This window comes from Dipodomys merriami, unplaced genomic scaffold, assembly GCF_024711535.1.
Source record: "Dipodomys merriami isolate MVZ:Mamm:240054 unplaced genomic scaffold, mDipMer1.0.p SCAF_57, whole genome shotgun sequence".
Classification (NCBI taxonomy): domain Eukaryota; kingdom Metazoa; phylum Chordata; class Mammalia; order Rodentia; family Heteromyidae; genus Dipodomys; species Dipodomys merriami.
Window position 1 is genome coordinate 2,310,402 of NW_027206146.1, and position 15,602 is coordinate 2,326,003.

General features: G+C 55.6%; 2 protein-coding genes across 2 annotated transcripts in view; one reads left to right on the forward strand and one right to left on the reverse strand.

Annotated features, from left to right (window-relative positions):
• Positions 1-45: 45 nt before the first annotated feature.
• Positions 46-2,856, reverse strand: Ube2m (ubiquitin conjugating enzyme E2 M). The gene is made up of 6 exons (XM_070000803.1): positions 2,228-2,856; positions 1,339-1,433; positions 1,174-1,212; positions 971-1,074; positions 649-712; positions 46-565 (listed from the first exon to the last, which is right to left on the reverse strand). Exons 1-6 carry the CDS (start codon positions 2,334-2,336, stop codon positions 425-427), a joined length of 552 nt encoding a protein of 183 aa, XP_069856904.1. The 5' UTR covers positions 2,337-2,856; the 3' UTR covers positions 46-424.
• Positions 2,857-3,241: 385 nt separating this feature from the next.
• LOC138812418 (NACHT, LRR and PYD domains-containing protein 7-like) overlaps positions 3,242-15,602 on the forward strand; it is a 38,628-nt gene continuing 26,267 nt past the window's right edge. The window contains exon 1 of the mRNA XM_070000369.1: positions 3,242-3,635. The gene's annotated coding sequence lies outside the window, so the exon portion shown is untranslated. The remainder of the gene's footprint in view (positions 3,636-15,602) is intronic.

Here is a 15,602-nt window from a genome sequence, read left to right on the forward strand (position 1 = left end):
CACCCCAGCCCTGACCGTCCCCGCCCACAGAAGACGCAGAGTCCATGCAGTAACATTCCCCTTTAATAGCCTGGTGGGACCTCCAGTGATGGAGGGGTGGGTTTCTGAGGCCCAGCTTACCCAGACCCCTAGCCCACCCACCCCACAGCCCAGAGCGGGCGGCTGGATAGCACCCAGCGGAGAGGAGGGGGGCTAGACAAGCCAATTCATTTCCCATCGCTGAGCAGGTCGGGGAAAGGCAGCGCCGACCATAATCACATGGTGGTTAAAAAAAAAAATAACTAGGGGTAAGTAGCAGGGAGGAGTGGCAAGACCAATGCAGGGATTCCCCCACTGGCCCCCAAACCCCACCCGTGGCCCCCAATAAATATTTGCAGGGGATGCCCGGGCTGGTGACCCTGGCAGGGGCAGATATGCGCCAACCCTATTTCAGGCAGCGCTCGAAGTAGGTGGACCCGATGTAGCCACCTCTCATGGAGCGCTGCACATTCTGCTCAAACAGCCGCCGGTTGTTTTGAAGGACCTCGGCAGCCTCCTTGTTCAACGGGTCTTCGGGATTGGGCTCCTGTGGTCAGCATAAGTGGGGTCAGCTGGCCTCAGAGGCAGCTGGCAAACCTCTCCCACTTTCATCAGCCCCTTCCTACTCACCAAGAAGAGATACTGCAGGCCATATATTATGGAGTTTATCGTAAGGACTGGCTTCCAGTCCTCTCTGTAGGTAGAGAATATCCTGGTTAGTTTGGTTTGGTGATTGGTAAGCTAGTACTAAACAGATCAGGTTTAGGATGGGAGAGTATGGATGGCAGAAAGTAGAGGGAATATACTGAGCAGGGAAAAAACTGGGATAGGAAGGCACAGAGTAACACAGACCACATGAGCGAGGGAGGGAGGGAAGGGACAGAGCCTAAAGCAGTGTTTACAGGTTTAGAGGGTCTTGCACGCAAGGAATGGGGAGAGCCAGTGACCTAACCTGAGGATGTTGAGGCAAACATTGCCCTCGAGGTCAATGTTGGGGTGATAAACCATCGTCTCACACTTCACCTTGGGGGGGTCATGTGGATAACCCTGGCCCACCTGGATCCAGGAAAAGAAAAAGAAGGTTGGTAGGTAGGCAAGGAAGCCTGGTACGGCCTCCATGGTCTGCTGAGCCATCTCTGCCTACTTGGGACTCACCTTAAAACTGAACACAAATTTCCCACTCTTATAGAAGCCCTGCAAGGAGAACAGGGGGAAAAAAAAGACATCAGAGCCCAATCCTACTGGGCATGAAGATCTCCCCTCAGCCCAGGGAGGCCATCCCTGGTCTGTTCCTGGGAGCCATGCTAGGTCTGCTCTTACCTCATCAGGACAGATAACCAGCTTGAAGTTGAGGAGGTCGTCTGGGTCAGAGAAGCTGATGTCACACGTCTTGGGCAGGTTCAGCTCGTTTATGTCTATGTTTATAAGAAGAGAAAGGGGCCAGACAGAGGGAAAGAAAGAAAGAGCAAGTGAGAAAAAGGACAAGCTCTGGTTAAGTGTCACCACAGCCTTCATGGCTTCCTCTTCCTCTCGGATCTGAGGGGTTCTGTTCCATATCTCTTTACTCACTCCTCACTTCATGCTCTCGGCACTGTAAGTGGGCTCTTCTGTGTAAGTCCCCCCTGACATCCATCAGTTACAGCTTCATTCTCCTGAATGAATCCTAACTCCTAAATCCATAGCCCCCATTTTTTCCTAACCGGCTTTGAAGTGCCCCATTGCCGTGTCCCCTGGTCTTCAACATCACCTGGAAATCTCTAACCTCAGGTTCACCAATCATGACCTGCACTAAAGATCCTCCTCTGCGTGCCCTGTACCACCCCTTACACTAATCTGAGTGTCACTCCAACTCTGGTTCCCCTGTTCTCCCTCACACTTGCAAGTCCCCTCTCCTGCCCCACTCTATAAAGTTTCCAGCACCATAGTCTGCTGCTTTCAGTCTCTACTATCCACCGTTCCTTCCTCCTCCATCTATCCCCCTAGGGCGCTTAAGTCCCAGGCTCCCCGATCAGACATCACCCTCGCGCTCTCCATTTCCTTCCCCACAGTCTGTGTCGGCTCCCGGGCTTTCCACGGCCTTCCTCCCCGGACGCTCCCCGGCCTGCTGTCAGGACACCCCCGGCCGACCGCCGCATCGACCCCGGCCCGCGGCCCGGACCCGGGCCCGGCCTGCCCCTGCCCGCGGCCCCTACGTCCACCCGACCCCTACCCTTCTGGATCCGCAGCTGCGCCGCCGACGCCTTCTTGCTGCTGCCCTTGGTGCCGCCGGCCGACTCCTCCTCCTTCTTCTGCTGCTTCAGCGAGAACAGCTTGATCATCCTGCCGCCGCCGCCGCGCCGCCGCCGCGGGGCCCGGGACCCCGGCCGCCCGGCCCCTCGCCGCCTCCGGTGCCGCTCCCGCGCCTCGGACCCGCGGCCGCGGCCTCCTCCGCCGCCGCCGCCCGCCCGGCCCGCCGCGCCGCTCCGCGCCTGCCGCGCGGCCCGCCTCGGCTCCCGTAGCCCGGCCCGGCCCGGCGCCGCGCCTCGGGCCCGCTCGGCCGCGCTCGGCCGCGCTCGGCTGTTCCCGGCCCCGCCCGGCCGCCCCGCCCCCGCGGCGGCGACCCCTCCGCCCGCGCCGGTCTCCGGGGGCTCGGCCGCCACTCGGCTGCGGCCCCGGGGCTCCCTGTCCCCGCTCACTCGCTCCCCGCGCGAGGGGGCTGCGGCTCCGGGTGGAAAGAGGGCTCCGCGGCCGCGGCGGCGGCAGCCGGGGCTTCCTCGCGGAGGTTGGCAACGGCCTCGGGCGCCCCGCCGCTTCGGACTTTTCCGCCGCCGACCCGACCCGGCGCTTCCGGTCCGGGCCGCTCTCTGCGCCTGCGCAGCCCCGGCCGCGCCGCGCCGCGCCGGCTCCGAGGCTCGGGCTTCTCCGGCCGGGCTCGGGCGCTTCCGCCCGCGGGGGCGGCGGTTCCCAGGCACCGCGGGCCTTCCGGGGACGCTCTGCGGGGAGGCCGCACCTCAGCTGCCGTCTTCCGGCGCGGCCGGATGCTCGCTGCTGCTCTGCCGGAGCGCGCGTCCTGAGTGGGCGGTGGGGTGGGGCGGGGCGGGGCGGACTCGCTCCGGACGCGCGGCGCGGTGGACCGCTGGCTCGCCCGGCCGGAGGGCGGGGCGGGAGGGGCGGCGAGCTCGGAGCTCGGAGTCTTGAGGGACGCTGCGGCGGGACCCACCCGGAAGCCAGCCCGAGTGAGCGGCCAGCGCTTTGAGCGCAGAGGCTGAGGCCCGGAGGCCGGCGGGGCGCGCGAAAGTCGAGGCCTGGAGGCCAGCGGGGGATGACACTAGGAGGCCGGCGGGGCGCGGCGCCCGGCGACTTCCCGTCCGCCAGGGAAGCAGTGGAGTTCAGATACCCCGTCATTCTTCCTCAGTCATTGTCTTTTTTGGGGGGGTCCTGGGGTCGGTCGTGGGGTTTGAACTCTGATCTGGGCGCTGTCCCTCAGCTCTTCAGCTCAAGGCTAGTGCTCTACCACTTGAGCCACAGCACCACTTCCCGTTTTCTGGTGGTTCATTAGAGATCATTAGCCTTTTCTGCCAGGGCTGGCTTCGAACCGCAATTCTCAGATCTCTGCCTCGGGGTAGCTAGGATGACAGGTGAGCCGCGGGGGCCCGGCTTCAGTCGCCGTCCTTTGGCTGGACAGTGGCAGCCTTGGGGCCAGAGGACCCCCCCCCCCCACACACACACATACTGTGCTGTGGCCCCGGCTGGCTCGGTGCCGAGGCCCGGGACCGGGTCTTGGTGACAGGACCACCTGACGCGGGTGGGGAGGTGCTGCCCACTCTGGAGCCCCATGCACAGATCTCGGCTCTGTGCACTGAGAGGGACGGGAGAATCTCGTGTGCATTTGTGCACGTGTGGAATAAAACCACTGTCATGTGGTGTGGATCCAGGGCCTGGGTGTGTGTATGTGTGCACACGCGTGTGGAATAAAACCTCAGCTCTGTTACAGCACTGTCATGTGGTGTAGACCCAGGGCCCGGGTGTGTGTGCATGTGTGCAATAAAACCTTCAGCTTCAGTTAGTTACAGTGCTGTCATGTGATGTGGACCCCGGGCCGGGGCTCTGGGCCCCAGCTCGTTTTGCTCAAGGCTGGCTCTGGCACTTGAGCCACAGCTCCATGTCTAGCTTTTTGGTGGCTAATTGGAGAACAGTGTGGCATGAGCTTTCCGGGCTGGCTCATTACAGCTGTCCTGTCTTCTTAATAGCTGGGATGAGAGGTGGAGCTGCAAGCACCCGGCTACCTTGCAGCTTTTATGTTTTGCCGGTCCCGGGGCTTGAACTCAGGGCCTGGGCACCATCCCTGAGCCTCTGTGCTCACGGCTTGTGCTCTCCTACTTCAGCCACAGTACTGAGGATTCTCAGGCACGGCCTCACTTCCCAGTGTGTTAATTTTGGTGAGTGAGATGGTCTGGTTTCTCTCCTAGCACTTGGCTCTCGGCTCCAACAGCACATGGTCCAGGCATGGGTCACCGCCTTGGTGACCCAGGTATGCCAGCTCTGGAGCTCACTACTACCGTCAGCTCTCAGACCCTAGGAGGGAAGCCTGAGCAGTTCCCCAGCTTCTCCTCTGGTGGCAGGAATGCTTGGGTTGTCAGATTGTTGAGGGGCAGGGTGAGGTATGGTCAGGCCCAGAGTGGACCGCTGATTTCAGCGGAGGGAGGACTTGGGTAGCGGGGTCTCTAGTGCTTCCCAGGCCTTGGGGAGTGGTGTCACCACCATGAGAGATCACAGAAGGTCCTGTGCCGACATTAGGTTCCTGTCCCGGCTCCATCATTGTGAAGAGCGGCTCGTGCCCACCACAGACCTGTTCACCTGTGGCTCTGCGAAGAGCGTGGTACCGCAGGCTGGGTGGCTCTGGGGGCAGCGCACTGGGGCCTCTGGGCAGCTCCTCAGTCCACCTCCTCTTGACGGTCCCACCGCCTCTGACGGTCCCACCTCCTCTGACGGACTGCCCACTGCTTTGGACAGTCTGCCCGCCTCCTCTGATGGTCTGCCGCCTCTGATGGTCTGTCCACCTCCTCTGACAGTCCCGCCTCTGATGGTCCCAATGCCTCGAACAGTCTGCCCACCTCCTCTGATGGTCTCACCGCCTCTGACTGTCCACCTCTTCTGAAGGTCTGTCCACCGCCTCTGACGGTTTGTCCACCATCTCTAATGGTCTGTCCACCTCTGCAGGTCTGTCTGCCACCTCTGATGGTCAGTCCACCTCCTCTGACTGTCCCACTGCCTCTGATGGTCTGCCCACCTCCTCTGATCGTCTGTCCACTGCCTCTTATGGTCTGTCTGCCTCTGATGGTCTGCCCGCCCACCGGCTTCCCGGCACCAGGGATTCTGTGAAGACACCACTGTGGCTCCGATGGTTGAGCCTGCTGACGAGCAGGGCCCGCAGGGTCAGTGCACACAGAATGCTTCCTGACCGGGGGCCTGTGGCCTGCCTGGCCTTAGTGTAGGAGCTGTCCACTGGATAGCGGCAGGGGCTGGGACCAGGGTCTAGCGGACCCGGGCACACCTGCCTGAGGCTCCAGGCAGGAAGCGAGGCTTAGTAACCGCACAGTGAGCACTGGAAGCCAGGCCCCGAGGGCACCCCCTGAGGTAGGCATACTTACTGAGCTCCTTGGCTGTGCAGGCCTGTGGACACGCTGGTGCCGGCGCTCCCTGGAGGAGCTCAATGTTCCATGGAGAGGCTCAGTGCTTCATGGAGGGGTTCGGTGTTCCTTAGTGCTCCATGGATGGTTTGTCCCTCTGGCTGCGAAGCTGCTGCACCAGCGCTGGCCTGTAGGAGACCCTGTCCTGGACATTGGACACCGGCACAGGAGACCCCGGGACACCGGGGATGTGCAGAACGTCAGGGATGCATGCCAAGGACACACAGGAGGTGCTGCTAGTGCAAACCCTGCGCTGAATCAGATGGGGGAGCACCACAGAGCCGACACAGGGCTGGGTGGAGTCGGGCCTGTGTGAGACGACACCAGGGACTGGTGGATGCTCACGTGCCCCGTGTGCCCCGCAGAGCCATGAGGGTGGGCCACCCACATGGTGGGGAGGACAGGTGCTGGGCGCAGGGAGCTCTGTGGCCCTCAGGGAGGATGGGTACAGGACACAGGAGCACTGCGGCCTGTGGGGAGTTCTGAGGCCTGGGGTGTCAGCCAAGGCCCACAAAGCCTGCTGGCTGCACAAGGAGGAAGCTGGAGGCTGTGGCTATGGAGAATGGATGGTGCTACGTGGGAGGCAGAACCGTCAGCCATCAATGCAAACTGGAGATCTCTTAATGCATCACAGGACATCAGGACAGACCTGCCACAGACACACAGACAGGCTGAGTACTCCAGACAGACCTGCCACAGACACACAGGCTGGAGCCTCCAGACAGCCCCATTAGTTACTGACACAGGACAAAGGTGTGGAAAGGCGTCCAGTGAACCCTCTTACAATATGGTAGGTCTTACAGAGAACAATGCACCACAGGTCAGTTCATCTGCCATCCCATCTTCTCTGTGGGTATTGGCATCGACCCCCAGTCCCTCACACCTAGCAGTCAAGTAGCTCAGCACTGAGTTCCATTTTCACTTAACTACACCTTCTGAATGCAGTTGTATTTGTGTTCCGTGCTAGTACACACAACTGGAATGCCATTTTTGCAAAATCCATCCAAACAGATGTCTTTTGCTGTGACTCAGTAGTTCTAGTGTCAGGTGTTTGTCTAATAGTTGTTTTCTTCCCGGTGCTAAATGACCTATATACAAGGTTGTTCAGTGTGTCAATGGAAGCCAGCTAAAAGCATCAGTGGGAACCTATGGGAACCACATTGAGCTGGAGTGAGGCTGGAGGCTGTTGTTCCAAGAGAGCTCAGGGCGACCTCTGCTCTGCTGTGTGTGTGGGAAATTGCAGGTGTGTCATGAAAAACGTGTGGAAGGGCTGGGAAGGTGGCTCAGTGGTAGAGCTCTTGCCTTGCATGCATGAGGCCCTGGGTTCGATTCCTCAGCACCACATAAACAAAAAGAAAAAAGCTGGAAGTAGTGCTGTGGCTCAAGTGGTAGAGCGCTAGCCTTGAGCTGAAGAGCTAAGGGATAGCACCCAGGCCCAGAGTTCAGGCCCCATGACCGGACCAAAAAAAAAAGAAAAAAATGTGGAATTGTGTTCAAATTAGGCATCCAAGATTTTTCTTTTTAAAAATTATTTCATTCCTGGGTGCCTGTGGCTCACGCTTGTCATCCTAGCTACTAAGGAGGCTGAGATCTGAGGACTGGGGTTCAAAGTCAGCCCAGGCAGGAAAGTCCATGAGACTCTTAGTTCCAAGTGACCACAGAAAAGTTGTGAGTAGAGTAGTGGCTCAAGGGATAGAGTGCTAGCCTACAGCAAGAAATCCCAAAGACTGCTCTCAGGTCCTGACTTCAGGTCCCAGGACTGGCACACACACAGACTGATTTGTTTCTTGTTGATTATTGAACTGAAGTCCTCAGATGTCAGTCTCCCGAGTAGCTAGGATCATAGGCATAAGCTGCCAGCCCCCAACTCTTTTTTTAAAAAAAAATTTAATTTGGCTGGGAAGGTGGCTCAGTGGTAGAGCGCTTGCTTTGCATGCCTGAGGCCCTAGGTTTGATTACTCAGCACCATATAAGCAAAAAGAAAAAAGCCAGAAGTGGGGCTGTGGCTCAAGTGGTAGAGCACTAGCCTTGAGCTGAAGAGCTGAGGGACAGTGCCCAGGCCCAGAGTTCAGGCTCCACGACCGGACCCAAAAAAATAAAAAAAAATTTTTAAAATTTATTTTTGATGTTGATTCTGGGCTTGAATGCAGGGCCCGGGGTCCCTGAGAGCTTTCCCACTCAAGGCGAGCACTCTACCACTTTGAGCCTCAGCTCCATTTCTGGTTTTCTGGCAGTTAATTGTAGATACTCCTCAAAGCTTTTCCTGCCCATGCTGACTTAGAACTGCGATTCTCAGATCTCAAGCCTCCTGAGTCGCTAGTATGACAGGCGTAAGCCACGGCCCGGCTCTAGTTTTTACTTAACTGCTTAAAGTCCACCAAGATGATGGAAAAAGTAAAAGATACAAACCAAATTTCCTGACATTTTCTATTCCAGAAAGATGGATAAATCATAACTCTGGATCAGACTAGAAGGTAAATACTGAGATGCAGAGGTGAAGCCACAAAGCTGAAATCTCTTAACTCCATTGAACATTCTGCAAGTCCAGGGTTTAGAGGCATTAGGGCCATGCTGGGAAAACTGGTTCACCCATTGGGTTTGCAGGCCGCTTCCTGAGGCTCCGAATGCACAGGATTTTAAACCATTATGGCACTACAGTGCCAGAAGACTGTTCAGTGTGAGCGATGACAGTGAGGAAACCAGGAGGCCTAAGTACGTGATGCTGTGGCTCAAGTGGCAGAGCACTCACCGCTCACCTTGAGCTGAATTGCTGAGGGACAGCGCCCAGGCCAAGTTTAAGGGACTAAAGCAACAAGGGCTGGGGAGATGGTTCAGGTGGTAGGATGCTTGAGTAGCTAACATGAGGTTCTGTTTAAACCCCAGTACCAACTGCCAATCCATAACAAAAGAACCAAAGGCGAGAGAGAAATAAATCCCAGAAACACAGAAGAAAGGAGATAAAGGAGGACTTGAAATTAGTTTTCTCTTCTTTTTCTTCTTTTCCTTCCCTCCTTCTCTTCCTTCCTTTTCTTTTTTCTTTTTTTTCTTTTTTTAACTAAATTTACAGGCTGTCCTGGAACTTACTGAAAACTCCCATATTGAGAAATGAATTTCACATTGAAAGTGCTTACCAGCAACCATGATAGAAGAAGGTCTGAGGCTGATTTCTGGGGCAGATGGTGTAACCTTACTGGTACAGGGTTTTTTTTTTTGGTCCAGTCGTGGGCCTGAACTCTGGACCTGGGCGCTGTCCCTCAGCTCTTCAGCTCAAGGCTAGCGCTCTACCACTACCACTTGAGCCATAGCGCCACTTCCGGCTTTTTTTTTTCTGATTATGTGGTGCTAAGGAATCGAGCCCAGGGCCTCTTGCATGCAAGGCAAGTGCTCTACCACTGAGCCACCTTCCTAGCCCTGGTACAGGGTTTTCTTACCATACAAAGCCCTGGGTTCCCTAGTATTTCACAGTACATTTTAATTAGATTTATAAGCAAATGTTTCCATTAAATCTGAGTCAAACATTTGCTACAGTTACATTTCATATTTTACCTTCCAGAGGAAGGATTCATGGGAAGTTCCACCAACCAGGGAGTAAGTCAAGAAGCAAGAGACCCTGAGGTGGTGGGAAGACTCCCGGCCTTTCCTCCTTGGATGCCTGTGTTGTTTTAGAGCCCCTCCCACTCTGTGTATTGACCTGCTTTTCCTGCAAGGTCCTCACTCCCCACTCTCGATGCTGAGCCAGTAGGCTGCACTGGAAAGCCAGCAGGCCATGCAGGATGGGTTTAAGTCTGCAGACCATACGATGTGCTCTCAGGTGCTGTTCTGACATAGTGAGAAATGAGAGGAGCTGTGGGTCAGTGATGGGCTTCTGAGTGCAGAACTTGCTATGACATGCCAGACATTTCTCTTCCAAAATGGGTATTTCAGGCATGCTAGAGTGAGGGCTGCAGGGGTAGTTTTGGTGCCCCCGTGCGCGGATGGGCATGGTGAACTGCAAGGAGGGCCTGGCGCCATCGTGGAACTCAGAGGGCCTCCACTTTCTCATGCCACAGATTCCCTGGGTGCTCATTCTATGGGGGCCTGAGGCCCAGCCTTGCTGTGAGGAGAGGGCTGGTCCTGCACAGTCCTGCAGCCCTGACACCGCAGTGCTCCCTGTACCGGCCAGGACCACGTGTAACACGCTTGATCATGTGATCCTGCTGTGAGGAAAGGTCTGGTCCAGCGCTGTCCCACGGCCCTGACACCACAGTGCTCCCCGTACTGGCAAGGACACACTAAACGTGCCTCTGTGACAGAGTCGTTCGTGTCCTGTGCTGGGCTCACATGGGCCTCTTAGGCAGGAGGTGGACTGCAGGCTCTCAGGTATCAGGAAGAAGCCCAGATTCTAGGAACTCTGGAGGGAAATGATACCATCAGATAGCCAAGGGAGGCCCCTTTCTGGCCTTCCCCCAGTGTGCCATGTCAGGATCTAGGCCTGGCCATGGGCTTAGGGCAGAGTAGCTTAGGGTCCGCTGTGGCTGGCAGGCTCGGGCACCCTGGTTGGGAGGTAAGTATGAAGGGCATGCCTTCAGCACTGTGTGACCTTTCCTTAGCAACACCCACCCATGAATGAGCCCGATTCCCACCTACCAGGGGATTGCCTTCTGGGGGCATCACTGGAAGCTCTACAGCTTCCCCACAGGGAAAAGCCCCCTCCATGCTTGTGGAGAATATGGCCATGTGGCTGTTAGCTAGGCTTTCCTCATAAGGGGCAGCAAGTGTTGGCTGGATGGTGGTGGGAGCCAAAGGCTGATAGGATCATTTTCCTCTACTGAGGTCTGGCCCAGTGCAGTTCAGACTGCTCCCAACTAGGCTCCTCTGGTCCACCTTATGAGACTTTAGGTCCTGTCCACTCTACCTGGCCTCACTTGAATCCTCTGTCACCTGTGGCAATTCCTATATGCCCCCAAGTTGCATCTCAGCTTCAGGTTCTGGATTTTGAGGCTTGGTTTGGGCTTTATAGTGAAAGTTGGAGGGCTTTGTCTTCTCTGATAGGACCACAGGGCTCTCTCCCCGGGTTGTGACCTGTGGAGAGGCCCCCACTGACTTGAGAGGCACTGGGCACAGTCAGGTGTGCAAGTTACCTAGGTAACACAGATACTGGGTGGAAACTTGGCCAAGAGGTGGGGAGGTGTTTGTCTAGGGCCTGCATGGCGGGTGGCAGACCTTATACCTTTTCCCGTGTGGGGGAACTGCTTGCTCTTGTGGCTGTCTTGGAGCTCTTTCCTTTGGGAATCTCTCCATGGGATTTATTAAGTTACCTACGTAATCCATTCACCTGTGTAAAGTACGTTAATACAATTACCGCCCCCACTCTCTAACTCTCCCTTTTGCTCATCCCCACTCCCACTATTTCATTCAAAAAAAAACAGGGAGGGTGTGTGTGTGTGTGGCTGGAGAGCCAGTGAGACAAAGCTACCCTTTGGGGTTGGGATGGAATGCCTCGAGGTCAGAATCCCATGGGGTGGACTGGTGCGGCCATGGTGAAGGAGCTTCGGCAGGTTGTAGTTCATTTCTCCCCACTGGCCCATCCTGGGGCCACAGTCTTGGCTATGCTCAGTTCATGTCCCACCCAGCCTACTTTGGGAAGGGGATGTGGTGTCAGCCGTTTACCCATCATAGGAACATGAGCCGGTTTACATTATCATGAGCCACATTAGGTTGTTCTGATGATTGTGTTGCCACCATTCTGATCCTGTCCTTGTGGGCTCCGTTTGGGATATGGGCCTCAGGTCCCTACACTGCAGGTCCTTCCTCTACGTGTCAGGACCCTGGTCCTGGCTGCAGTGTCTTGTGTCCTGGGCAATGGGGTAAGGCTTGATAGGGAGCCGCCCCATGTCTTTAAGATGCACCTTTCGGTGGAACCTGGATGATTTGCTCTTGGGCCTGAGTTTCTGCATAGCAGAACAGCATTGTCTGCTGTGACCTATTGAGAGTAAGCCCTGGACACAGGGTTTGTCTGTGGTGGACGCTCCCAGTTGGCAGTCTGGAGGCATTGGTGTGGGGTGTTCCGTTAATGGCCAGGGCAGGGTGTTTACCTGCATTCCCAACGCTGAACACTAGGTGTCAGCAGTGCCTGCCCAGGCCTGAAGAGCAGCCATGTCTACCTAAATTGCCAGTATCAATTGGGGAGCAAACCTTCCTGGTTGAGAACTATTCATGATTCTGATGGCCTTGTACAACCTGGATAAATACTGACAGGGGCTTCTGATTGTGTGCAGGCCCTCCATTGCCCTTCCTTTAGGAAGTCACTACCTGGCAGGACTCTATCCTCTTCTCATCAGGTAACAGTCCCTGTCAGAACCAAGCACCTTGGGGTCACATGCAGCCACTTCAGGTCCCCTGACTGCCTACTCTTTGCCAGAACTCAGAGGACTCACCCACAAGAGGGTCAAGCTCTGGAGGGAAGCTGCTTTTTGTGTAGCTTTGAGGTGTAGCTTATTGCTATTTGGGGTTCGGAGCTGAGGGGGGCCCTCTGCACAGACTCCTGGCCTGAAATGATAAACCAATCCAGGAATGGATTCCAGGGCTGCCTGTACCCAGGACTGCTGGGTTATATGGCTGTTTGAGTGTTGGCAGCTCCAGAGGGAAGCAAGCAAGCACTATCCTATATACCCCAGGGGCATCTCCAGAGGAGAGGAGGAGAAAAGAGAGTGTGGAGGGCTGGGAAGATGGCTCAAAGGTAGAGTGCTTGCCTTGCATGCCTGAGGTCCTGGGTTCAATTCCTCAGCACCACATAAGCAGAGAAAGCCGGAAGTGATGCTGTGGCTTACATGGTAGAGTGCTAGTCTTGAGCTGAAGAACTGAGGGACAGAGCCCAGGCCCATAGTTCAAGCCCCACAGACGACAAAAAAAAAAATATCGTGGAAAGAGCAGAACATTTATGTGTTATTTCCCTAGTGTGGCTCTGACATACCACTGCAGACTGGGTGGTTTAGAGATCTGTTTTCACAGCTCTGAAGTTGCGGCATGGAAGCAGTGTCTTCTGGGCCACATTCCCTCAGGAGGTACAAGGCACAGTGTGTTCTAGGTCTTAGCTTCTAAACCTGTGAGTGAAGAATGAATTTCTACAGTGTATAATCCCTGTGTGCATTTCTGGGACCCAATTTCCCCTTTTAGGGGCACAATAACAACAGGAACTGGAGTTGATCTCCTGCCAAGAGCTCATTTCCATATAAGGTCACATTCACAGGTGCCAGGTGATGAGAGCATCCAATATATGAACTTTGGGAACACAACCCATTACAATGTCCCTGCCTCTACAGGCAGCTTCTACCTCCCTGTTGACCTAGTGGCTCCTCTGGGGCCCCATCTCCTTCCTGGCACCCAGGCAGATCACTGCTGGCCCTGACTGCTGGGCTTTAGCTGACACTGTGATAATTTAGTGAGAGTTGGGACAAGACTGCTCTAGGAATTCGGGGCAGTAAAGTTTGAAGCAGGACCAAACAGACACTATTCTGTGTCTGGGCACTGGTGTCTTGAGCAGAAGTTGCAGCTACAGCTAGGAGGAGCAGAGCATTACAGGAGTGGGGTGGGGCATGAGGCACGGAGGTGAGAGGTTCAGGGGTGGGGCTTGTGGAAGAGCAGAGCACAGGAGGGGTGTGGCAAGGGAACAGAGTGAGCGGTCCATGGGCGGAGCTTGTGGGAGGCCCCGGGGTCCTGAGGAGGACCTTGTGCACACCTAGACCACCATCTGGTGGGAATCAGTGGTCACTGCACCTCTGGTCTTGAGAAGGAAAGTGAGCATACCTAGAGCACCCTCTGGTGGGAAGCAGCACTCACTGCACCCCCTGGTCTTGAGGAGAAGACAGTGAGTATGCCTAGAGTGTCCTCTGGTGGGAATCAGTGGTCACTGCACCCTCTGGTTTTGTGGGAGGAACAGAGCAGGAGAGGGGCAGGGCAAGGATGAGGAAGTGAGCCTTGCAGGGGGGTGTGTGTGGGAGGGGGGCAGAGCATGAGGAAGGAGGGGCAAGAGCAGAAAATAACCATCCAGGGTCATGGGGTCGGGTGTGCTGCTGGGGTGTGGCCAGACATGGGTGAGATCCAGGAATGGTCCTGAGTCCCTCAGAGCCCCAGTCACTGCCAACGTCTGCACTGTCCCCCTTAAATGGCCCCATTTCCCCTGGCCACTTCCAGCCCAACTCCCAACTCCCTTCCAGCGCAGAGCCAGGCAGGGCCAACCACCGCACCATCCATTCTGTGATGGATCTCTGTCACCACCAGCCTGCATCTCACCAGGGCTCAAGTTCCAGTCCCTGCCCTGTCTCCCCGGGACTGGCCTTCCCTGGGACCAGCCTCCCTGGGACTGGCCTTCCTGGACTGGTCTGGGCCTGCTCTGAGTCTGGGCCTGCTTCAGGTCCAGACCTGTCCCTGGGCCTCCTTGGAGTCTGAGTCCCAGCCCATGCCTTTTCTGGGCCTGCACCAAGTTTGGGCCTGCTGCGACTCTGCTTCGAGTCTGAACCTTGCTCATTGTCCAAGCTTGCTTTATGTTTGGGCTGGTTCTGGGCTAACTCGGAATCTGTGTCTATTCACAGTCTGTTAAGTGTTCAGTGTGCTCTGTCATGTCCTCAGCAAGGCCTGGTGTAGGGGATAGTGGAACATTCACTGTCCAGTCCCTAGGTCTTATCCACAAGGCATTCTGTCTGGAGTTAGGACCATGAAATGGTGCATCCCTGGGCCTCCCTCAAGCTGGGTAGGCATCTTTACACTAAGCCATGTCCCCTGTAGTCCCAGTCAGTGAGAAACATCAGGGCCCACCTGGCTGACATCACGGCCACGCCCGTCACAGGGAGTAGGGGCTTTGAAGAAGGAGTAGAGCACTCAAAACTTGGGGGCCTTCAAATAATTTTGTTTGAAGGCCCCACGGTCCTAGTGCTCTATCTTGTCGTTTGCATCCTGAGCTCCCAAACACGGGTCTGCTCTCCCAGAATTGGATGGAAAAAAAATTGGACCTGTGGCTGTGGACAGTGAGCAGGTCTTTTGTCATTGCTATGATGCACACAGGAGCTGCTTGGGACGGAGAGATGCTGTCTATTTCTCTTTGGTGGCTTGTCTGTCCTTTGGGGAAGGAGTAGAGCACTCAGAATTTGGGGGCCTTCAAATAATTTTGTTTGAAGCCCCCAGGTTCCTAGTATTCTATGTTGTCATTTGCATCCTGAGCTATGAAACACGTATCAGCTGTCCCAGAATTGGAGGGAAAAATTCCACCTGTGGCTGTGGACAGTGGGAGGGGCTTTCTGCGGTGCTAGGATGCACACAGGAGCTACTTGGGACAGAAAGATGCTGTCTATTTCTCTTTGGTGGCTTATCTGTCCTTTGGGGAAGGAGTAGAACACTCAGAACTTGGGTTCCTTAAAACAATTTTGTCTTAAGTTCCCCAAGTTCTGTGTGGTCTATCTTGTCCTTTGCATCCGGAGCTCCCAAACACTCGTCAGCTGTCCCAGAATTGGGCAGAAAACAGTTTGACCTATGGCTGTGGACAGTGAGAGGGGCTTTTGGCCCTGCTAGGGTGCACACAGGAGCTTCTTGGGACAGAAAGATGCTGTCTATTTCTCTTTGGTGGCTTGTCTGTCCTTTGGGGAAGGAGTAGAGCACTCAGAACTTATGGGGACTTAAAATTATTTTAAGGCCCCCAGGTTCTGAGTGCTGTATCTTGTCATTTGCATTCTGAGCAACCAAACACTCATCAGCTCTCTAAGATTTGGATGGAAAAAATTTGGACCTGTGGCTGTGGACAGGAAGAGGGGCTTTTGTCAGTGCTAGGATGCACACAGGATCTTCTAAGGACAGAAAGATGTAGTCTATTTCTCTTTGGTGGCTTGTCTGTCCTTTGGGGAAGGAGTAAAGCACTCAAAACTTGGGGGCCTTAAGAAAATTTGG